The sequence below is a fragment of the Anabrus simplex genome, chromosome 2, assembly GCF_040414725.1.
Source record: "Anabrus simplex isolate iqAnaSimp1 chromosome 2, ASM4041472v1, whole genome shotgun sequence".
NCBI classification, from domain to species: domain Eukaryota; kingdom Metazoa; phylum Arthropoda; class Insecta; order Orthoptera; family Tettigoniidae; genus Anabrus; species Anabrus simplex.
Genome location: NC_090266.1, coordinates 424,785,947 through 424,810,843, shown reverse-complemented (window position 1 = coordinate 424,810,843; position 24,897 = coordinate 424,785,947). Strand labels below are relative to the sequence as shown.

Here is a 24,897-nt window from a genome sequence, read left to right as displayed (position 1 = left end):
AATAATCGCAGTTCAGCAACCTCAGTCTTGGTTAGCACTTGGATGGGTGACCACTCACCCTCCTTTTGCATACCTTATTATGACTCAAAATTCTAGTACTTCCAACCTACTAAGACTTCCAATCTCCAAACCCCACTACGGGAAATCATGACTACCTAGGGCTTGTCCCTAAGTCACTTCTGACCCCCCCCCCGGGGGTCCAGGTCATATCCTGACCAATGCGATTCCCAACCAACGGTACCACCACCAACCCAAACCACTCAGTACATACTTACAGGTCGAAAGCAGCACTCAAGACCTTCGGGTCGAAGGGCTAAAATTGCACAAAGGATCCGGGCTCCGCCCGCATATCCCTTGTGACGCGTGGTCTGTGTCAGCATACATGCCTGTAAAGAGATATACAAAGATTTATTTCATCACTTGTTTCATGGTGCTGAGGACAGACACATATTACCGGTAAGTCTGGAAGTTCCGTTGACCATTCAGAACATCAATTGCGCGGATGACTGTATACTAGATGGGATGATATCGATAGTGAGGCGTGTTACGTAGCAGGATTTAATTGCTAGCGTTGTATTGCCTGCAGGGTTTTGATGAAACCAGTTTGCCTAGTTCTAAGTTCAGCATCGCCCATGTAGAGAGCTATTACTTCCTGCAATGGTTGATATTTCTGTCTTATACCATTAACTAGGGTCCATATATATATGCCGATGGGAATTTTCATCTTAAATGTGTAGCTTTGTATCGTAAATTAATTTTGATAATGTTTCTGAATGAACTGAGTCATATGTAGTGTATAATGATAATTGTCATTTTATGTTGCAGTTGATTTCGACAAACTTGGCCTTACAGACAATCAGAATCCATACGGAGTTTTACCACCTATTTTGGCTCGCAGTATGGGCAGAATGTCCGGTATGCTTCTTGCAGATTACATCGCCAAGATGCTCGATCGGAGGCGACAGAGCCGTGCAGCTGATCCACTGCCAACACCACCACCACACGCTAACTTCCATGGCGGAGAGAGGTTAGGAACTTGCCTATACTTTGGAACTATTGCTAACTATAGACAAATAAAGATTTTTCTTACAGGTTGGAGAATTAACTTGTGTTTTCTTTGAATAAAATTGTATTTTCGAATTGACATTCCATACCCGTAGTCATCTCACCTCAATATAAATTAATAATGGGTCTGGTATATACACCAGACAGTAAGAGACCAGTAACTATTTATTCATATACTGTATTTTATGAATAATGATTGTTTCTGATTAAATATGAGCTGAATATGACAGAAGAAAATCGTAACTGGAACACAAATTCTTTCTCGTCCTAGACAAAGGTTTTTTTCCAATTTCCAAATTGTTGTTGTTGTTGTTGATGATGTTGTTTGCAACATCAGTCCGTATACTGGTTTGGTGCAGCTTCCATGCCACCCTATCTTGTGCTAAACTTTTCATTTCTACGTAACTATTAGATCTTACGTCTACTGTAATCTGTCTGTCATATTTGTACCATGGTCTACCGCCTGCCGTTCTTACCAACTACATTTCCCTCAAAACCCAACTGAACAAGTCCTGGGTGTCTTAAGATGTATCCCATAATTCTATCCCTTCTTCCGGTCAAATTTCGCCAAGTCATTCTCCTCTCACCAACTTGATGCAGTATCTCTTCATTCATGATTCCATCTATCCATCTCACCTTCGGCATCCTTCTGTAACACCACATTTCAAAAGCTTCTACTCTTTTTCTTTCTGAGCTAGTTATCTTGCATATTAAATCACCTACAGTGTCATGCTCCAGATAAAAGTCTACAAAATATTTTTCTGATACCTATTTCAATGTTCGAAGTGAGAAAATTTATTTTCTTAAGAAGGACCTCCCTTGCTTGTGCTAGCCTGCATACTGTATCCTCTTACTTCTGATATCAACAAATCAACAATATCCATGTACTTCCTCTAAGACTTACTTGCCTACTTCAGCATCACCTGACTTCGTTCGACTGCACTCCATTACATTTGTTTTGGATTTATTTCCATCTCGTACTCTTTCTCCAGGACTGAATCCATACCATTCAGCAGTTTCTCCAGATCTTCTGCAGACTCAGATAATAATAATACTATCGGCAAATCTCAGAGTTTTGATTTTCTCTCCTAGGATTGTGATTCACTTTCGAAATCCCTTTTCGATTTCTTTACCGCCTGTTCTATATAAACATTGATAGGGTGAGGAACAAACAACAGACTTGCATCATTCCCTTTTGGACTGCTGCTTCTTTTTCATAGCCTTCGATTCTCACCATTGCAGACTGACTTTTGTACAGACCGTAAATAATTCCTCTTTCTCGGTAACTCATCCCGATCACCTTCAGTATCTCAAACAGCTTGATCCAATCAGTGTTATCAAACACCTTTCCCAGATTTACGAATGTCATGTACGACAGCTTGTCCTTCTTAATTCGATCTGCTAGGATCGAAAGATAGCAAATATTGTTCTAGATTTTATTAATCTTAAGATATGTACTGTAAAACAGGCAACTCCCTTGAGTTATAATACTGACCATGAAAACAAGTATCAGGTATTAGCAAGGACTAAGTTATGATCGGTACAGAATTCAACCAGCCGACTTCCTCTTTCATTACTTTGTCCCAGTTCGAATTCTCCTGCTGCGTTACCTCCTCTTCCTTGGTATTCCACTGCATTTCCGTCTCCCAACACAATTACATTCTAGTCTCCTTTTACATATTGTATTAAACCATCCCTTCATATATTCTTTCGATTTCATCATCATCATCATCATCTGCTGAATTAGCACGCATATAGACCTGCACAATTGTGGTGGGCGTTGGCTTGGTGTCCATCTTGACTACAATCATTCCTCGTTCCTCCGTGCGGTTAGGGGCGCGCGGCTGTGAGCTTGCATCCGGGAGATAGTGGGTTCGAATCCCACTGTTGGCAGCCCTGAAGATGGTTTTCCGTGGTTTCCCATTTTCACACCAGGTGAATGCTGGGTCTGTACCTTAATTAAGGCCACGGCCGCTTCCTTCCACCTCCTAGGCCTTTCATATCCCATCGTCGCCATAAGACCTCTCTGTGTCGGTGCGACGTAAAGCCACTAGCAAAAAAAAATCCTATTGATTATTAAATCATCTCCTCAATTTCCCCCGTTTGATTTTGTGTTGATAATTCTGTTGTCGCCTGACCACAAGTTGCTTGCTGCTTGTTGTTTAAAGAGGTCTAACATCTAAGGTCATTGGCCCATTGACCAAAAGTTCTGATCTTCCTGCCAACATACTTCTCTTACACCAACTACATGTAACTTTAATCTATTCATTTACCTTTGCAGATTTTCTAACCTACCACAAGGAGTCAAATTTATAACATTCAATGCTCCGACTGGCAGAATGTCAGTATTATCTTCTTGATGATCGCTCCCATCTCGTGTAGTCCCCACCCGGAGATCCTAATGGGGGACTATTTTACCTCCGTAAAATTTTACCAGGGAAGAAGCCATAATCAATATATAATTCATACGTACAGAAAGAGCTGTATGTCCTCGGGAGGTAGTTACCCGTTGTTTTCAGCCGTATAGCTGTATCAACACAGCTAAGCCATGTTAAATATTATTACAAGGCCTTATCAGTCAATCATCCAGGCTGCCGTCCTTGCAAATTCCGAAAGGCTGCTACCCTCATTTCGATTAACCATTCGTTAGTCTGGTCTCTCTACAGACACCCATCCGATATGGTTGCACCTGCGGCTGGGCTATCTGCTTCATTGTTTTCATAAAAGCTGTTTCAATTGTTTTATAAGAAAAGTGTTTCTAAATTTTGCCCTTGGCTAATAGCTTCAAACACCTCATGTCAGAGTTTTATTCTGTAAAAATATGAATATTTCATGTTTTATGTTTCAGGGCTCTTCTTTACGCCATAGTTGAAGATTTCCTCGCCAATTTTGGGATGGACGGAAGGGCATGTCTTCTCAGAGCGATCTGTGAAGTACACGGACATTCGTTACACCGATTCGGATTGCTTGGGGAAATAATTAAACTCTTCTTCACGTGAGTACAAACGTGTGATTTATTTTCCAATACTCCTTCTCCACAACTGACAGATTTTAATAACTTATTCAACTGTTTTAGCGCAAGCAAGTCTCCGTATGCAGATTTGCTGGAAGAATACGTTACAGCTGAACGGGCTGGTCAAGACCATGGGGAATGTTGGCGGTACTACAAGGACTGCCCAAAATCACTATTCCTGGCGACGAACGAAAATAAATACGCGTAAGTTGAATTCGCCCTGAAAATTAAGGTTTTGTGCTCTATAATAATTATAATTGTACGTAAACGGCCGTAGCCGTGTTGAAACACCGGATTCCGTGAGATCTCCGAAGTTAAGCAACATTGGGCGTGGTCAAGATTTGGATGGGTTGCCACGCGGAAAGGAACTGGCCACCCTACCGTACGTAAACTGCGGCTCAGGCACACCTCTGCGGATGTTCGAACCTGCCTTCGGGCAGAATACACCCTTACCTTTAATAATTATACACTGCTATAGTTGGTATTCTTACGAACCCTTCAATGCAGGAGGTTCTGGACTATATTCTCAGAGTCAAGAATTAGTGATATACGTACCATTCTGCGGGCTATAAAACAATACCTGTTAATAGTGTGTACGTTATTTAGGAGATACTTAAACACTGTTTATATAAATTAGACCTAATGTGACGTGATGTATAACAACAAATATCGAGGTATTACTTTGATTGCTGTACGATGTTCGTCGTGGTGTAATAAATGCAAGGTGCTAAAGAATATTCTGGTAGGATGTAATGTATCTCGTTTTTAAATCTGATATTGACCTCCCCAAGCCTTTTGAGAGGGTAGACCATGGGAGATGATGACGAAAATGAGGGCTACTGGAAGAGTGATTAAGTGGGTGGCTACATTTCTTGAAAATAAAACTCAGAGAATTGGAGTAGGTTAAGCGTTATCTGACCCTGTAATGATTAAGACGTGGGTCCCGCAGGGCAGTATTATTGGTCCTTTATGTTTTCTTCTATATGTTAATGATATAAGTAAAGAACTAGAATCACAATAACGGTATTGGCGGACGATGTTAGAGTGTATAGAGTAGTAAATTTTGTTGCAGGTTTGAGAGTGAATGCAGGGGGACTTGAACAATATTGTGTGATGGACGGTAGATAATTGTATGAAAGTAATTGGGATTAAAAGAAAATTTGTATGTTTCACCAAGAGGAAATGCCCTCTCAGTTTTAATAATTGTGTTGATGGGGTGATAGTACCTCATGGGGAACACTGTAAGTACTAGATGTTAAGATAAGGAATGATCTCCTTCGGGGTAATCAAATTAACGAGGTTGTTAACAAACGTTACAGATCTCTTCACATGATTATGAGAGTGTTTAGGGGTTGTAGTAAGGATGTAAAGCAGAGGGTGTGTAAGTCTCTGGTAAGACTGCAGTTGGAGTATGGCTCCAGTGTATGGGATCCTCACCATAACTGCTTGATACGAGAACAGGAAAATATTCAAAAGAAATGAGCACGATTTGTTCTGGGTGATTTCCGACAAAGGAGTAGTGCTACGAAAACATTGCAAACTTTTGGCTGGGAGGACTTGGGAGTAAGGAGACGAGATGCTCGACTAAGTGGTATGTTTCGAGCTGTCAGTGGAGAGTTGGCGTGGACTGACATAAGTAGACGAATACGCTTGAGTGGAGCTTTCAAAGTAGGAAAAATCATAATGTGAAGATAAGTTGAAATTCAAGAAGACAAACTGGGGCAAATATTCATTTATAGGAGGAGGAGTAAGGGATTGGAATAAATTATCAAGGGAAATGTTCGATACATTTCAAAGTTCGTATAAAATATTTAAAAAAGCTAGGTAAACAATTGATAGGGAATCTGCCACATGTGTGACAGCCCTAAATGCAGATCGTTGATGATTGATTGATTGATACTAGTTCTTAACCTGTGCGAATTCTCAATTTACTTTCGCATTTCATGCAGATGTATCCAGTGTGGAGGAACAAGAATATTTCCAGGAAAAAAGTAAGGATTTTAAAAATGGACGGTAAATTTTTCCTTTTGTATTTATTGAGAAATTTACGCAGACTCCCACTAACTCACTACAGACTGTTATAAACCATTGTCTACGACGCATCTTTAATATCAGATGGTCAGCATCGTGAATACCTCTTTCACTTTCATGCAGGCCGGCTCTATGGCTAAATGGTTAGCGTGCTGGCCTTCGGTCCAGGGGATCCCAAGTTCTATTCCCGGCCGGGTGGAGATTTTAACCTCCATTGGTTAATTCCGATGATTTGGGGACTGGGTGTGTGTGCCGTCTTCGTAATTAAAATTCATGTAGGTAGGGGCCCATCCTCGTAGACGCTCAGGTCGCTTATACGGCGTTACCTCGAAAACCTTCACCAGGCCTCTTCGGAGGCAGCCTTCTGCAACTCTGGTAATAAGAGACCGTGTTTACAATGAAGAACTTTGGATATCTACCTATCAGTTCCCAACTGCAGTCGAAGTTAAAAGAAGAACATGGAAGTGGAGTGTTCATACACTGAGAAAGCAAATTAAATCAATGGAGAAGACGGCTTTGGATTGGAACACCCCAGGATCCCGAATCAGAACCGACCCTAGAAGGACGTGGAAAAGAACTGTAGAGGAAGAAGCCTTTCAAATGGGGAAGAGTTGGAGTGAACTTAAAACAATGGAAAATCGAATACCAATATGTTTCACGGATGTTCTATGTTCCAGCTAAACTAAGTGGTTTTATGTCAAATTCGAAAACTGGTATGCTTAATATTCATTCCGTCTACTGGATTGGAATACTATCAAGTACATGGACCGATCTCAGATGCGGAATACAAGAACGAATTTCACATTTTATCGGATCCCAAATGCATTATTCAGTAATTTATGAAGACAGAATGTTTGTTACTGTTGTCGATTTGTATTTCGATTTGAGTCATTTTTAATTTTTTTTTTTTGCTAGTTGCTTTACGTCGCACCGACACAGATAGGTCTTATGGCGACGATGGGACAGGGAAGGGCTAGGAGTGGGAAGGAAGCGGCCGTGGCCTTAACATTTTTAATCATCAACCCTGTATACTTGTATGCTAAGTAACTAAAATAAGCATTTAGCTCGATAGCTGCAATGCGACCAGTATCCAGTATTCGGGAGAGAGTGGGTTCGAACCGCTCTGTCGGCAGCCCTGAAGATGGTTTTCCGTGCTTTCCCATTTTCACACCAGGACAATGCTGGGGCTGTACCTTAATCAAGGCTACGGTCGCTTCATTCCCACTCCATGTCCCTTCCTGTCCCATCATCGCCTTAAGACCTATCTGTGTCGGTGCGACGTAAAGCAACTTGTAAAAATTAATAACTACAAGAACGCAGTTCCTTATGTAAACCTGGACATTGGTGACCAAATCAGTTCCCTCAGCTAAGCCACGCACTGCTCAGGCATTCTGAGTCAAAGTACACGCGCAATTCTTTACCACTCCTCCAGCCAGCAGTACGCGGTCTGTTCATCAAGTACAGACTACGACCAATGTTGCTTAACTTCGACGACCTCGCTGAAAATCGGTATTTCAAAATAGCTTTACCATTCAATCTAGAAACTATGGAGGAATATAAAACAATGGCGGTGAAATTAATTTAAATGAAGTAATATCGGATCACCAAATCTTGAAGGAAATTGACGGATTTTACTGTTTGGGTTGTAAAATTAGGACCGGCTTAGAAACCACCCAACAACTTCAGGATTCATCCCCGTAACCTTAATCCAGAAGTCGAGAACCTAATGATCTTCGCTAGAAAGGGGTCAACATTTGATCAGAGGAAGAGCTAACCAGATAATAATGACCTGGAAACACCCAGGGTCTGTCTGGTGAGACAATAGCCCTTTATTCCCTAGTCGCACTGTCGCACTCCCCTGGAGCATTGATTAATGACTGACAGATGAAATATTGGAGAGTGTTGCTGGAATGAAGATGACAGGGAAAACCGGAGTAGCCGAAGAAAAACCTGTCCCACCTCTGCTTTTCCCAACACAAATCTCACATGGAGCTGGGATTTGAACTACGGAACCCAGCGGTGAGAGGTTGGCGCGCGGCCGCCTGAGCCACGGAGGCTCTGCTGAAAGGAAACGTGAACATCCTTAATTGAGGAACAGATTAAACATTTGCCTGGAGTAAAATTGGAAAACCACGGAAAACTATCCTCAGGGCTGCCGACGGTAGGGCTCGAATCCGCCATGTCCTGAACGTAAAGTTACAGCTTGCGCATACAATGCAGCTAGTATACTCTGGTTGTGACAATGATTTTTTACTATCTGTTTTACGTCACACCGATGCATACAGGTCTTATGGTGAAGATGGGATAGGAAAGGGTCACGATTGGGAAGTAAGCGATCGTTGCCTTACTTAAAATACAGCCCCAGCATTTGCCGTGTGTGAATATGGGAAACCACGGAATACCATTTTCAGGGCTGCTGACAGTGGATTTCGAATCCACTATCTCTCGAATGCAAGTTCACAGCTACGTGGCATAGAGCACACTGTCCACTTGCTCGGTGTGTATATGTAATTATGATATGGGGGTGTCAAATCAATAATACGACTACGAAATTAGGGTAAAGTAAACTTCTACTGTATAGATAAATAGACTTTTCTTCTCTTTCTGGGCCGATGACCTTCGATGTTAGGCCCCTTAAAAAAAAAACAAGCATCATCTTCTCTTTCTAACTGTTCCATGGGGGCACTAATGCGTATGGTTCTTTCCGGTGCTGCTGAAATAGGATGTGGAATGTAGTGTAACAGACAGTTGCAAAATTTGCCAGGTGTGAAAACGGAGTAACCACAGAGAATAATCTTCAAGCCTGCTGGCGGTTGGATTCGATCCCGCTATATCCCAGATTTAAGTTTACAACTATACAACATAATAGTACTCTTAGTGACACTGTGATGACATATGTTGGCATGGAGAACAGCATCAAATCGGTCTGCGGACTGAAAATCGGAACGAATTACCTTTCTCTTTGTTCGGAGCAATATGTCGTACAGGTGATATTTCCTTCTTGGCGAGAAATTCCCAGTCTGTATTGGATAAAATTAATTGCAGCGTCTCGTAAGACGTATAGGAGTTGATATGAAACTTCAATTACATACAGTAGTGAAAAATTGTTATATTCCTGAGAAACTCGATTATTCACCACACTCTCTCCGTAAACGGCACAAATCTTGCATCATGTATTGTGAAGTGCTTACAGTAATAAAACAATGGAAGGTGTCTTGGATACTGATTTATGTTGATATGTCAAATGTTTGTTAAATAGGCTTCGTTGACTGAGAAGAAGCAGTAAAGATCGCTCACAGTCACTTTAAGAGGCTACATACATTGTTCATAGGATGAAGCAACTGCAACCTCTTCGTCATACTTGTCCAACGGGCATGTAGATAATTCAGGGGAATGCTTATCCGGTAAAGACAGTAGCGAGAAAGAAGCGAAAACAGTTCAAACACAATTCCTTACTTTGTGATAATAATAAACATTTAATGAAAATCATAAACCAAAGTTATGTTTCCAAAGTTTTAACAACACACCACAGGAATTTTTTTTAAATACTTGGAATTTTGTTCTACGGTCGTGGAGTGAATATTTAGACTGCGAATTATAAATAACTTCCACAATCATGGAGAAAAATCTAAGTAAGATGTTAATAATAAACATTCTTCTAGGTCAAAGATGCAATATTTTGCACTAAATGCATTATATTCAAGTTCTAAATCTCAGAATACCTAGCTATCTCATATTATACCTTAGGACTAAACTAAGACAAATAATGACGATCCAGTATCTGTGAAATATGATACAAGTCCACAGCACTCGTTGTCGCACATTTCATGGACACTAGACAACATACGTGATGCACTGGAACTGAAGAGGTTAAATGATACACATACAGAGTGCTCGTAGTACGTCGAGAAACTGCTCAGGAGCAGTTATTTTACTGCAGAAATAGTGATCTACCAAGTTCAAGAAGATAGTCTGTAAACAGAAATTTCATGTATGGACAGAAAATAGAGTATAAGTGCAAATAGTATTTATTTTTGGCTCCCGTTGAGTCAAAATTCACATAATATGTATGTATATTACACTTGTATATATTTCTGCAATGTGATTTTTAAAGTTGTAACTGTTTTTTTGAAAATCTAAGGATACCCATTTGATTGGGCGCAACACATAAGGCGTTCTAGATAATAAGGGCAAACTTCACAGCAGTTCGTTGACCTAATTTCATATAATAATAATAATAATAATAATAATAATAATAATAATAATAATAATAATAATAATAATAATAATAATAATAATAATAATAATAATAATAATAATAATTTCACCACAGTTTTGTTCTCTGCATTATATATTTATACATGATTATTATTATTATTATTATTATTATTATTATTATTATTATTATTATTACTGGAGATATTAATCTAGGAAATTAACATAAAGGAAGCCGACAGAACCATTAAACTACAGTTGTGTACAAACCTCCGCAAATCAGATGAAAGAACAAAACATAAATAATGCAAATACAGCTGAGAGAAACTAAATGAGGTTCTTAATAGAGGCAGTTTTGAAGTGCTGGGGTGTGGATTTCCCATTACTACCCGTAATTTGAGTGCTTGAAATCATAGACTACTTCCTTTGAATCCTTATTTTATAATATAGGAAAGACAGGAGAATTCCAAAACTGTTCCTGAGGGCATGTGTGTTGCCTCCCACAATCAGATTCATATTAAAAACATAAATTGATCGATGTTGCGTTCACCCTTACTACCCCGGATGACTCATATAATTTTGTTTTAATAACCACATTTTAGCCCTTATAACCTAAATTTTTGTCTTTATTGTAAATTGTGTTCGACTCCACAACATTTCTCCACATTCACACTGATTTGATGAGCGATGATTGATAAAGATGAAAAAACAAAACATACAGTACTATAAATAACACAAAGACAGTTGAGAGACGCTAAATGAGATAACACGTCACGCTGCCTCTATGATGAACCTCATTTACTCTCTCTGAACTGTCTTTGTATTTTTCATGTTTTATTCTTTCGTCTGATTTGTTCAGGTTTGTACGTAACTCGAGTTTAATAGTGTGTCAGTTTGATGATTGATTTGTATATCCTACAGATATCTCTAGAATACCTTTTACAATTTGTTTTACGTCGCACCGACACAGATAGGTCTTATGGCGACGATGGGATAGGAAAAGTCTAGGAATGGGAAGGAAGCGGCCGTGGCCTTAATTAAGGTACAGCCCCAGTATTGGACTTGTGTGGAAATGGGAAACCACAGAAAACCATCTTCAGGGCTACCGACAGTGGGGCTCGAACCCACTATCTCCCGGATGCAAGCTCAGAGCTGCGGGCCCCTAAACGCACGGCCAACTCGCCCGGTTAGAAGACATTTAAGGCCCGTGTTAGTTAAATATGACTTTTCGTTTGAAACTTATCTATCATCATTAGTCTATAACTCTTCTTCTGTATAATTTAATAATTTATATTAATTTCATATTTTGTATAATTTGGTATCTGATGTACACGTCGTAAGATTGGATTTAATATATATTTATGATGTGATTTCATTTGATTTCAGAATGGATACAGCGGCTCATGAGGACGATGAAAACGAAATTTACCAGGAATATGGACCTCCAGAAAAAAGGACTTCAAAGATAACATTGGAGCCAAAAGACGTCTCTGCGAAAGCTATGTGAACAGTCTGAATACTTCGTGAATGTGAATGGTGAGTGGGGGAGGGGGTTACGGGATCACTGCTTGGTCATGAGTCAGCAGTCATGATCTTGGCTGGGGAGTGATATTATAGCGGGTTTCTCTTGTTTTAGTCAGTGAACTTCACAGTGTGTGCCACCATTCTAGTGGAACAATGGAATACTATCATTATAATACATTTTTCCATAGGTTACCACATAAACTGATAATAAGCAAGCAAAACAATGCGATACGCACTTAGTAAAATATATGACATGCTTAGCCTCTGTAGCCATATAATGGATTGTACTATATAGGGGAGAATTTGATTCGACGATGTGACAATGTATATTTGATGTTGGGTATGGACACATGGGTCAAGATCTGTCATGTTTGAAGTCGCACGTTTTCTTCCTCTTTCTAATAATTTACTTGTTACGATCTAATATCTGTGGTGTGCTACTCAACTTGTTATCATCTTTGAATTGACATTCCCCCTTAGATCTAATTCCTAATATTATAGTCATAATGTTTATCATAAATATAGAGAAGTAGATTGTCACTTCTTCAAGGCTCAAGTAGTTTTCTAGTAATTCTTATAATACAAAATAGTCTTCACTACCAGATTCATCTCCTAGAACTAAGTGCAACTGAAGATGATCACCAAAATATTTCTTTGTTTAGTAGTAAAGGAGTATTTAATGTATATAAGTAGGTTAAGGATCCACATTTTCTTACCTCGAATTCAGGAGATAAGAACAATATGTTCAGCACCTTCACTCTCTGAAGAAATCTTCTGACGGAGGAAATTCCTCCTGTAGTCATTTTCACAGCTCGCTGAACCGACCAGGAAGTGGGGGACTGAACAATGGTCCTTCCAGCAACTAGCCATTGTTTTTAACGCAGCAGCTCATCATGTACATAGAGTGTTTATAATTCACACTGTATAGACTTAACTAAGGAATTTGTATGAAGTAAAATTTGAGTAATACATCATTTAATGACCCAATTAATGCATATGATATATTATATAAAATATTTATTTATGATTTATTTGTATGAATTGTAGGCATTCCTACGGAAACATTCAGCAATGTTGAAAAGGCTCCGTAAATTAGACAATACGCATATTCGAGTGTGTTAAATGTCTGTATTACTGTAAGTCCATGTTTGTTAACATTATGTTACTCTGAAATAATATTAAAAGTCTGTTGAATATTGTAAATGTAGTTACTTTTTAAATTAATTCGCATTGCCTAAACAATCCCCAACATGCAACACAAAAATATTTTAACTGCCAATAAAAGTTTTAAAATAAAATAAATAAAATAAAAATAAAAAATCAAGTGATATACCATCCACCGTATAGTATTTCACCCTTGGAGAAAACCACACTCAGTGTAGTCATATCATCAAAGATTATGATAAGAGAAAACAAGTTGGTAGATTTTTTGTGACTTGATACGTGGTTATAGCCACGGGAATGATAACGATGATGGTGATATAACAAAAACAATGGCGCATGGCCTCCACAGAGGCCTGGTGCAGGTATTTCAGGTTGACAAGTTATAGGTGACTTGCGCACCTGTGCGGATAAGGCCCTACCGAAGATGAATTCTAATGCTGAAGACGGCACATACATTCAGTCCTCAAGCTTGATGAATTAACCAGTGAAGTTTAAAGTCCCTGACACGGCCGAGAATCGAACCCGGGATCCCTTGGACGAAAGTCCAGCATGCTAACCATTTAGGCACGGAGACGAACATGATTATGATGATGATGATGGTGATTATTCTTATTCTTATTCTTATGTCCGCCTCTGTGGTGTGGTGGTTAGTGCTATAAATGCCACACAAGGAGGCCCAGGTTCAATTCCCACTTCATCCCTCCTTAAAGTGGTTTTCCATGGTTCTCCACTTCTTTTCTAGGCAAATACCGAGATGGTACCTAACTTAAGACCACGGCCGTTTCCTTCCCTCTTCCTTGTCTATCCCTTCCAATCCCCAACAAGGGCCCTGTTCAGCGTGGCAGGTGAGGCTACCTCGGAGAGATACTGATCCTCCTCCCCAGTCGTATCCCCGACCAAATGTCTCACGCTCCAGGAAAGAAACCAAACCTGAAGGCTAAACTAATAAAATGAATTATTATTATTATTATTATTATTATTATTATTAGTAGTAGTAGTAGTAGTAGTACTTTTCAGTCCACATCCCTTTATTGGCTCCCAGTTCTGTCAGGTTTAATGCCGCCTGATTTAAGAAGATCACATGCTCTCATTCGAGAGTTCAAGAAGATAGAAATGAACCCTCAACTGCATGTTCTGGATGATATTCCTGTTCTCAAGATAATGAGGCTGAAGTCACGCCATCCATCTTTGCATGATGCTGTCACATTGGCTGATGGGAATTTTCACTCTTTACAAGAACGGAGAAGTCGCTGGAAAGTTGCCACAGACAGTTCCTTACACAACATCTTTTCTGGTGAACATCTTCCTGGTGGACATTATCTACCGCGTAAGATTTGGACCACTCTGAATCGGGTGAGAACAAATCATGGACGATGCAGGGATGCCCTTTATAAGTGGAAATTTATTTCATCACCAGAGTGCGACTGTGGTGCATCTCGGAAGACGATCTCCCATATTGTAAGTGAATGTACACGACGTTCCTACACAGGTAGCCCAAGTGACTTTTTGGAACCAACAGAACAAGCCATACAGTGGATCACCCAACTGGACATTCTGCTATAAAACATGTTTCTTGTCTGTGTATATGTGTAAATATTATATACTTGTACATATGTATCTTACTTGTTGCCATTAGCCAATAATAATTAATAATAATAATAATCAGTGTCGAATGTGGAAAGTATCAGAAATAGTTTTCCACAGGTGTATCAGTACTGGTTCGTCCTATCACAAAATAAATTTAATATAAATGTTCGTAATACTTTTTCCTACATCGTTTGTTATATATACTTTTTTCGAAAAACATTTTTTGAAAATAATTGTGTTAAATTAATACCTTGAATCCCCTCCCCCTCTACTGAGGAATATTATAATAAATGAAGCCTAGTTTTCTTTCAGGTGCACATTTTACTCAAATATCAACTTTCATATTAATCACTCCAGTAAATTTGGCGTGATACCTCTGAGAACTAAACAGACAAGACTGAAATCGAAGGAGGAATTGATCATTGTACACCTCGCCCGAGGTAAAAAGAAGTAGTATTGACAGAAAATTTGAAATGTACGGACAGAAAGATGTAATACATCTTCTCCTTTGACCGCTTTCCCCATACCTTGTGAGGTCGTGGGTGCGAACCATCGGGCACATGTGGATTTGGCCTTGTTTTACGGCAAGATTCCCTTCCTGACCTCAACTCTATCTGGAAGGATTTTATCCTTATTGTGCGTTTCTGTGGTGGTTGGTAGTGTGGTGTGCTGTCTGAATATGAAGAGGAGAGTGTTGGGAAAAACACAAACCAGTTCCCGAACCAGAAGAATTGATCACACGCGACTAAAATCCTCAACCCGGCCGGGAATCGAACTCAGGATCCTCTGAACCGATGGCCTCAACACAGACCATTCAGCCCATATTCATCTCTGTTTTGCCCAGTAGATTAATTTACATTTTATTTTTTGTTATGTTTGCTTGTCATTTCATGCACTGCTTTGTCACTTCAACCCCTCCAACTGAGAACATTGTATCTGCATAAAATAACCTTTTGAGGAAAGTAGTTTAAAGTTTCGAAAATTTCAAGCAAATCAGAGAGTTTTTCGATATTAAAGATTATAGGTTCAATGAAATGCATTTACTGCCTAGTTTATTTTGCCCCAAGAAGGGTGTCTTAATGTATTAAATAACCCATTTACATGTAGTTACGATATAACTGAACTGGAATTATCCAGCGACGAACAGCGTGTGATGAATTTACGATGTGCTTCATTGAAGATATTTAAGTCAAGTTACGATGTTATTGTTTGGAAATTTTAATCCAATAATGACCATTTTCTTCAAGTTGTGTCTTTTTTTACTTTAAATTTTATTTTTACTTTTTAATTGAGCTAAAAGGAGGAACTGACTGAACTTAACACTTTTGAGATAGTTGCCTGCGAACAACACAGCGTTAAAGACCACGGAGTTAACAATGTCTTTCAAAATAAATTACCACTTTAAAGGTTGGGATAATGGACGGTGGGAGGGAGGGAGATATGGATAAGGGTATTTAAAAAAATACTACCGGTAGTTATTATTTGTACCTTTTCAATGTTTTATTGTTTGGAAAATACAAATATGAAAACCTAACCAAGTGAACCGAGAGACCTTTTTTATAAGTCTTTATTAGTCACGAATCGTCTCTGATTCAGTTGGTTCGGCTACAGCAGTTTTCAGATTTTTGTAGGAATCCCTTGGACGAAAATGCCAGCATGTTAACAATTTATCCACGGAGACGAACATGATGATGATAATAATAATAATAATAATTATTATTGGGTCTGCCTCTGTGGTGTAATGGTTAGTGTGATTAGCTGCCACCTCCGGAGGCCCGGGTTCGATTCTCGGCTCTGCCATACAATTTGAAAAGTGGTGCGAGGGCTGGAACGGGGTGTACTCGGCGTTTAACCCTGCACTGGTTGCATTCCCGCCTGTACTGTTTCTCGACTTCAGTGACGGGAAATGTCTCTCCCCAGTAGCTAAAATTAGTACTATAATCAACTGATGATCTCTCAGGTCACAAAGCAGTGAGAATGGAAACTTGGAACAAATTGGCGCGTCAATGCGGACAGAAGCTCAAAATCAGTGCTGTCCTAAACATTCAGTGTTGAGTGAATGAATTGAATACTTCCTATAAGATGATCGTAACTTCACTTTTACAGAACATGTTATAGACGACACTCCATTTAAAAACATCGTATCTTAAGTTACGATGTTCGTAACTGAAACAAATTAAATAATAACAGTTAGGATGTTCTTAAATACCGAGTTAACAAAAATACATATTTCGAATCAGGGTGAAAATTTTTTTCAGTTGACAGAGCTCATTTTTAGTACATTATAAGTGAATAATCTCAAAATCACAAAAAGACAGTTACGATGTTCTTAGTTGGAGAACATCTTTAAAGTTTCGAAAATTTCAAGCAAAACCTAACTTGTGCATTCATATATTCAGTAAGATGTTCGCCCACAATAGTCTAATAGACTTTTGTTAATTTTTCTCTGGAAACTTTATACATCTGTTGTTATTGGGTATACTGTGATTATAAGTGGTCATTTGTCCATATTAGAGAAAACGTTTGACAAATCATTTCATTATTCGGACATCATTAATTGCTTACCTTAATATATATTAAGTTTCAGAATTCTGTTGTACGAAGCTGTGTTTGAATAGAATTCTTCAAGGAAGACTCATCGATCTATGGTAGGGATAACAATGGAAGATATATTTTGAATGAGTTGGTTGCTGAAATTCGCCGTTGTAATGTATAAAGGAAAACTGACGATGAAGCCAATTCATCGTTTGTGAACTCTGATGATGCCAACCCTGTCAAATGCACTTCCCATCTCCTATAGACCTCTTTCTATTTAGAAGCGGATGTTTAGCGCTCCACTCAGAAGTAAACTTAACATCGTTCTCCTGTGGACAAGATTTGCCATTAGCATGGGATGTATGGCGCTTTTAACGATATCAACAACATTGCACTTTCCCGACCTCGAAGTGAGATGGGTCATTCATAACAGTATGATTTACCTTTCCTGCTTCTCCTGTTTCAGTAAGTACCATTTGTGTAGTTACATAAACTTCTGATTTATATTGACAATGCTATTTTTCACTTGGACTCTTGAATTGAACAGCTGGCATTTTGGACATGAAAGAAAACATTTCACGAACATTATCTTAGGAAAATGTCTCACCAAATATTGAAATACAAAACGTGTTTTTGAAAATTTCTCTTTGAAAATACATTCATTAAAAAAAAGAAAAAATAATAATAAATGCGCTCAGTGAATGAATCCCACGAGCACAACGAAGGTTGTAACACGGAATCGCCAAATGTTTCATTTGTGTTTAATGCTGATAACTTGCGCAGAAATGACATTATGGGGCATATATGTCCGTCCCTCTTTCATAGATGCTGGACTCCGAATAAGCCTTAGTAGCACTGTGAGCGGCGTGAGTCACAGAGTGTATACGTAGCACACCCCATCAGTACAATGAACAAGTTTTGGCTAGTAAGCGTCAACTCAAGTTCTAAGTGGCGCCTTTGATGTTATAACGGTAGTCAATTGAAGAGCTAACAAAAAAATATCCTTCCACGTGTGAACACTTCCCCTCCTTCCCCACACTCAATCTCGGTTGCCGTCCTGAACGTGGCGGGTAATGTAAGCGGCGTTTATAACACAGACATAACATCAAAGGGATCGGTTAGGATTTGAGTTGACTCCGAGTATACCTAGATGAGTTTTAGGGAGGATACATCGTCGGACTGACAGAGGAAGGTTGGGCATTTCGATGCAATGCTCGCCGTTTAACCCGTACTGACTACATTTTGCGTCGGTTTTGGACGCATTGGGAACATGGGGATTCATGCGTCGAGAGGGCTCGGTTCGACCCCAGCGGTCTGCCAGCAGGGAGGATCGTTTCATCATGCGTGAGAACGTCACGGGAGTCTCTGTGCGTCATTCAGAGACAAAGTCGTGACAGTTGGTGTTACCCATGTGCACAGCAGTACTATATCGAGGCGGCCAGTGGAACAGGATATGTCGTCGTGGCGTCCCTTATGACGTCTACTATTGCAACCTGAACATCGACGAGCATGTCTGATCTTTTGCCATGACAAGCAGCATGGTTGTTTGGTGGTTGACTACGAGTGATGTTCAGTGTCGAATCACGATTCTGCCTGGGTACAGATGACTACAGAATTCGAATCTGGAGACGTCCTGGCTAGCGCAGTGATCCACGCTTCATGGAGTGTGATGCCATTTCCTACAACTCCCGTTTGTGATCGATGGTATGGTGATAAGTCCAGGAATTTTTTATTTTGCTATTTGTTTTACGTCGCACCGACACAGATAGGTCTTATGGCGACGATGGGATAGGAAAGGCCTAGGAATGGGAAGGAAGCGGCCGTAGTCTTAATTAAGGTACAGCCCCGGCATTTGCCTGGTGTGAAAATGGGAAACCACGGAAAACCATCTTCAGTGCTGCCGACAGTGGGGTTCGAACCCACTATCTCCCGATTACTGGATACTGGTCGCACTTAAGCGACTGCAGCTATCGAGCTCGGTGCAGGAAATTTTACCACCGTCTATGCTTCCTTTCCTGGTGCAGCTCCACATGCCTATTTTCCAGCCCGCCTTTAAACAGCACGGGTATCTCTTGCCTTCCTTCTTAATGTCAACATCCTTCCACGCTCAGTAAGTCCTCCAGACCTTCAGGCAGTCGATAACTTTTCGGACCAGATTAGACGACCATTTAGGCCAGCTTCAACGACGGCATATTTGGGGTGTCAGTTGCACCAGCTGTGGCAGGATCTTTCTCAAGAGAACTTCCGACATCTGTATGCCTCCATGCCCGACCATATCGCCATCTATCTCTAGGCTACGAGTGGTACTAAGTGCTCATGCATGTGTTTGCTACTCTACAATAAATGCTTGGTGTGGCACAATATTTTGGGGTTTTCATTATTATACCATGTTATGTGCCTGGACCCATTTACATATCCCTGGAATGACTCCTATTCGGTGCGCAGTTCTGTTTGCAAATGAACTGTGTTTCAAATACAAAACATGTTGGTGAGCTCTGGGGGATCGTAATAATCTCACTCCATAGAAAGTACAAGGCACATTTGTGAAGGCTATGCGATCGTAATAATTTCTTATATTTATGGAAATATTTGAAATAAAACGCATATTTGTAAAACTATATGCAAATAATAAGACTTGATTACCGATTACTTTTTATAAATGTTTGAAATACAACACATGTTCACAAACATTATGGGATCGTAATAATATTGATCATATTTATGGAAATATTTTAAAATCAACATTTGTTTATTTGTTTGTAAACAGAGTATTTTACAGAATGACGGTTGTCGGACTCCGAGCGGCCAAGCAGACAATATGTCATCGCATGCCCATTGCCTTTTAATGTCCGACTCGTTGGATGAACGGTCAGCGTACTGGCCTTCGGTTCAGAGGGTCCCGGGTTCGATTCCCGGCCGGGTCGGGGATTTTAACCTTAATCGGTTAATTCCTACGGCTCGGGGGCTGGGTGTATGTGTTGTCTTCATCATCATTTCATCCTCATCACGACGCGCAGGTCGCCTACGGGAGTCAAATAGAAAGACCTGCAACTGGCGAGCCGAACCCGTCCTGGAATATCCCGGCACTAAAAGCCATACGGCATCTCATTTTGCCTTTTAATTGAACACCTCCTTGGAGTTCGAACTGGAATGTACCCATCTTGAGAAGTATGTCTCTTGTAGTTTGACTGATAAGGATACGAAGAGGATCTTAATAATAAGTGGTCATGTGTATATAAATATTTATAATAAAACGTAAATTCATGGAAATATTTGAAGTACAAAACATATTTGTGAAGTCAGGGATTACAATAAATATTCGACCGGGCGAGTTGGCCGTGCGCGTAGAGGCGCGCGGCTGTGAGCTTGCATCCGGGAGATAGTAGGTTCGAATCCCACTATCGGCAGCCCTGAAGATGGTTTTCCGTGGTTTCCCATTTTCACACCAGGAAAATGCTGGGGCTGTACCTTAATTAAGGCCACGGCCGCTTCCTTCCAACTCCTAGGCCTTTCCTATCCCATCGTCGCCATAAGACCTATCTGTGTCGGTGCGACGTAAAGCCCCTAGAAAAAAAAATATTCGGATTTATGGAATTATTTGAAATAAAAAGGGTGTGTGAGAAGATTATAATATAATCATAATTTCTTGTATTTTTGGAAATATTTGAAATACAAATCATGTTTGAGCAGACAGTGGGATAGTAATAATAAAAACCAGGATATATTATTCCGAGAAATGTTTTATTAGCAGTGCACTGAAGTTGGTAATACAGAATATATATATATTTTTTTCTTTTTTCAGTCATCAAAGTACATTTGTTCCATTAAACAGTAACACAACTTTCACATTCGATAAAAATAACACCGTAAAACAAAGATCTTGGAGGGTAATTTTCAGACTTCCGTTAATTTCTCTTTGAGAAATTTATACGTCAGCTGGTGAGATCTTAAATTGAGTGGACTCGCTTCCCATAACTCGCTGTACAAGAGAAAACACAACAGACAAGCATAATTCATGTTAAATATCTGAAACAGTGAATAAAATAAATATATGATTTACAGATAGTTACTATTAAGCATTACTGATTGATCACAGGTAGTTAGCGAATACCTGATTTAGAGTTCTAGAATATCTGAGGTTAATGATACATTATCAACAACGTACCATGGTGGTCGGGAAAATAAGTGGATAAGGGACAGTGTCTGGCGTAACAGATGCAGAGCGTTTTACAGTGTGTCGATTGTCGGGCTCTGAGCAGCCAAGCAGCCAGTATGTCCTCACACGGCCCTTGCCTTTTAATTCAACATCTCCTCGGAGTTCGAACTGGAATGTACCTATCTTGAGAAGTATGTCTCTTGTAGTTTGACTGATGTGGATACGGAGAGCTGAAAGTAATATTAATTATACAGAACGGTTGAATTGGAGCAAGATATGGACTGACACTAAGCTAAATAATAACGCTAAATGTTATGTTAAAGATAAAATGCACTATTATAAAAGGAAACATACGATATAGACCTTTATGTCATCTACAGGTGTATCATAAGAATAAATACTGAGCGTAACGATAAAAGTGGTCTAATAACATAACGTTGATGCATTCGTTCTGTATGGTTGCTATTCTGATAAAAAAGGACATTTGAATATTATTCAGTAGAGATCGCTTATGACCGGAATAACCAAGTTAATTCTGCGAACATACAATTACACGTGAGGTACAGGAAATGATCCTCCCTGAATGTTGCGATGCTGAACAATCAGCATTAGAAGATCACCGGGCGTACCCTAGACAACGTCAGAAAATGGCACAAAATTGATCTGTGGGCTGATCCTTTCACCGCAGGGTCAACAAAAACCTATGGGTCTTTATCAATGACAGCGCTTATATTTATGTCCATAAACATCTAGGATTTATCCATCCAGAAAGAAGATTGATTAACCGATCTGTGCAATCTATATAACTGCGATGTCGTTGCTGTATAAAGAACCCATAGAGGGATACCAGGATGAAGATCGAGAATCAAAGGTTTGAGACTTATTCTGGAAATGTCATATGGTAAATATGGTAGTGACATATTCTTTAAGATGGGATTAAACATTACATCTGCTGCTTTGTCGGAGAGAAACAACACCGAAATACTCACTGTTGAAACAACACAGTTCTCTATAATATTTTTATAAGCTCCAAGAGGAGAAGTTTTGTGTGTAAGGAACATTTCGATTTCAAGTACCGTAACATAAACTTAATTATTGTGATCTCAACTCCCATGGAACAGAGTGGGGCTATACATCTAGAAATAAAAATGGCACAGAGCTTGGAAAGTGGCCTGAAAACAATAGACTCGGTCTGCTTCATGACTTGAAGCAACCCCCACCATTTAACAGCGGCCGGTAGAGAAGGGTATATAATCCTGACCTTATCTTTGTTAACAAGAAACTAGCCAAGCAGGGTACCAAAACTGTTGGCAACGCTATTCCCCGTCCACAGCATTGACCATTAATATGCATTCCAGTGTATGGGACCCACACCAGGACAACTTGATAAGAGAACAGGTGATCCAAAGGAAATCAGCACGATTTGTTCTGGATGATTTCCGACAAAGGAGTAGTGTTAAGAAAATGTTGCGAACTTTGGGCTGGGAAGACTTTGGAGTAAGGAGACAAGGTGCTCGACTACGCGGTATGTTTCAAGCTGTCAGTGGAGAGATGGTGCGGAATGACGTTTGTAGGATAAACGAATAAGCTTGATCGGAGCTTTTAAAAGTAGGACATATAGTAATATGAAGGTAAAGCTGGAATTAAAAAGGACAAATCCGGGAAAATATTCACTTATAGAACGAGAAATAAGGGATTGGAATAAATAATCAAAGGACATGTTCGATTAATTTCCAAGTTCTTTAATAACGTTTAAGAAAACGCTAGGTAAACACTTGACAGGGAATATGCCACCTGGGCGACGGCCCTAAATTCAGATCATTGACGATTGATTGTTTGGTTTATTGATTGATTGATTGATTGATTGATTGATTGATTGATTGATTGATTGATCGATTGATCGATCGAACCAACAGTTAAACCAGAACGTGTACCTTCCCAACGTAGGTTCAATTTCAAGAAAGCAAACTGGCCTAAGTTCAGCTCTGAACTTGATGCAGCCGTGGAGAATGTGTAACCAAAACAGGAGAATTTTGACACCTTTATTTCCATAGTGTAGAATGTCTCACGAAGAAAGGGGTGTACAACAGAATATTCCCCAGGTTTTTCTGACCAGGATATATCTCATTTGGATAATTACTGTAAATTGTATGCGACAGACCCCTTCTCCAAGGAAGCAGTGGAAGATAGACAAGCATTTCAGTCAAACACGCACAGACATGGAATAACCTGATCACTAATATCGATATGAAACAAAATAGTTGACAAGCATAGTGTCTTCAGTGGAGATACAATTAGTCCACTTCTCAATTTTACTCAAGTAACTGTTCATCACATAGCAAACCAACTGATCTTAAATGGAAATACTTCAAAATCTAAGTCGCATAGTAAAACATTGAACTGTGCATTGAAGAAGAGACTGATTTCGTTGATAAAATTTCTAAAATGGAAGAACTTTTGAAAGGAATCGACAGTCTGAAACCAAGCAAGGTAACTGGCTTGGATGATCTCAGAGTGGAACAAATAAAGCAATTTGGACCAGCTGCTTTGCAATGGTTACGTTCGTTGTTGAACAACTGTACATCCGGGTTGAAAATCCCTAGGTTATGGAGAAGGGCTCGTGTAGTTACGATCCTAAAACCTGAGAAAACTCTTGAAAGCAACTTTTGACCTGTGTCACTCTTATGTCACACCTATAAGTGCTGGAGAGAATGCTTTTCAACACAATATCTGACTTTTCCGATAGTAAGCTGATTCCTGAACAAGCGGGCTTCAGAACAGACAAGTCATACTGTGGACAAATTATGAACCTTTCTCAGTGCACAGAGGATGGTTTTGAAGTCAAATGCATTTCTGGTATTGCCTTAATAGATTTGTCTGCACCGAAGTCTGTTTCCAAAATCATTCTTCAATACGTCAATCAAGTTTATAAACGGACAATATGACAATGGACTTTAGAGTTCGCTTCTTTAAGCTCAGTACAACATGAAATGTGTGGGAACTCATCGTTCTCTAATTGCTATCGATAGAATTTCAATGTTTTTCAGAACATTTAACATATAATTATACACTTCATTTAAAAGCCGACCTTCCCATTGTAATTCTTATTCAAAATATTTAAATGTTGCCTTAAATCTGTGAGCACTGCTGACTCCCACATCCACTTCTCGCTACCCAATTCTGCCACTTCTTTCTCTTACATGTTCACAAATGTGCTTATTCCCTCACGAAGTTGAAAGAAGAGTTTCAACATATTACCACGGCTAAGATAGCGTACCTCGCTATGATATATTACATCGCCATGTTCAGTATACATTTCAGCCAAAAATGACTTCAACTACCGATTTCTTCTCTTATAGAAAACATAAAGTTCTTCACAAACTCTCCATCAGAAAATGGCTTCCCTTTCGCAGCTAATAAATGTGCAACTCTCTAACTAGTCCGAACTGTAGCCATGTGCTTCTCGATATATTTCGATAAGACCTGTTTATTGAGCTGTGAGATCTTTCATTAAATTTGAAATATTTTCCTTCCTCAATACTCCATGGTATTTACTATATACCCATTTGTGATTAGAGTCACAATGCCGCCTGATGTTGTGTTATTG

The 24,897-nt window shown here is 39.5% G+C and overlaps 2 protein-coding genes across 4 annotated transcripts in view; one reads left to right on the top strand and one right to left on the bottom strand.

Moving 5' to 3' along the window:
- LOC136862875 (uncharacterized) overlaps positions 1-13,041 on the top strand; it is a 238,822-nt gene extending 225,781 nt beyond the window's left edge. For all 3 annotated transcript variants that reach the window (XM_067139145.2, XM_067139147.2, XM_067139146.2), the window contains exons 3-6: positions 826-1,027; positions 3,914-4,060; positions 4,142-4,282; positions 11,711-13,041. In XM_067139145.2, the coding sequence (XP_066995246.1) occupies positions 826-1,027; positions 3,914-4,060; positions 4,142-4,282; positions 11,711-11,831 (611 nt within the window). In that variant the 3' untranslated portion in view covers positions 11,832-13,041. The remainder of the gene's footprint in view (positions 1-825; positions 1,028-3,913; positions 4,061-4,141; positions 4,283-11,710) is intronic.
- Positions 13,042-21,287: 8,246 nt separating this feature from the next.
- LOC136863567 (atrial natriuretic peptide receptor 1) overlaps positions 21,288-24,897 on the bottom strand; it is a 614,185-nt gene continuing 610,575 nt past the window's right edge. Inside the window, exon 23 of the mRNA XM_067139947.2 lies at positions 21,288-21,520. Coding sequence (XP_066996048.1) covers positions 21,288-21,520 — 233 coding nt within the window. The remainder of the gene's footprint in view (positions 21,521-24,897) is intronic.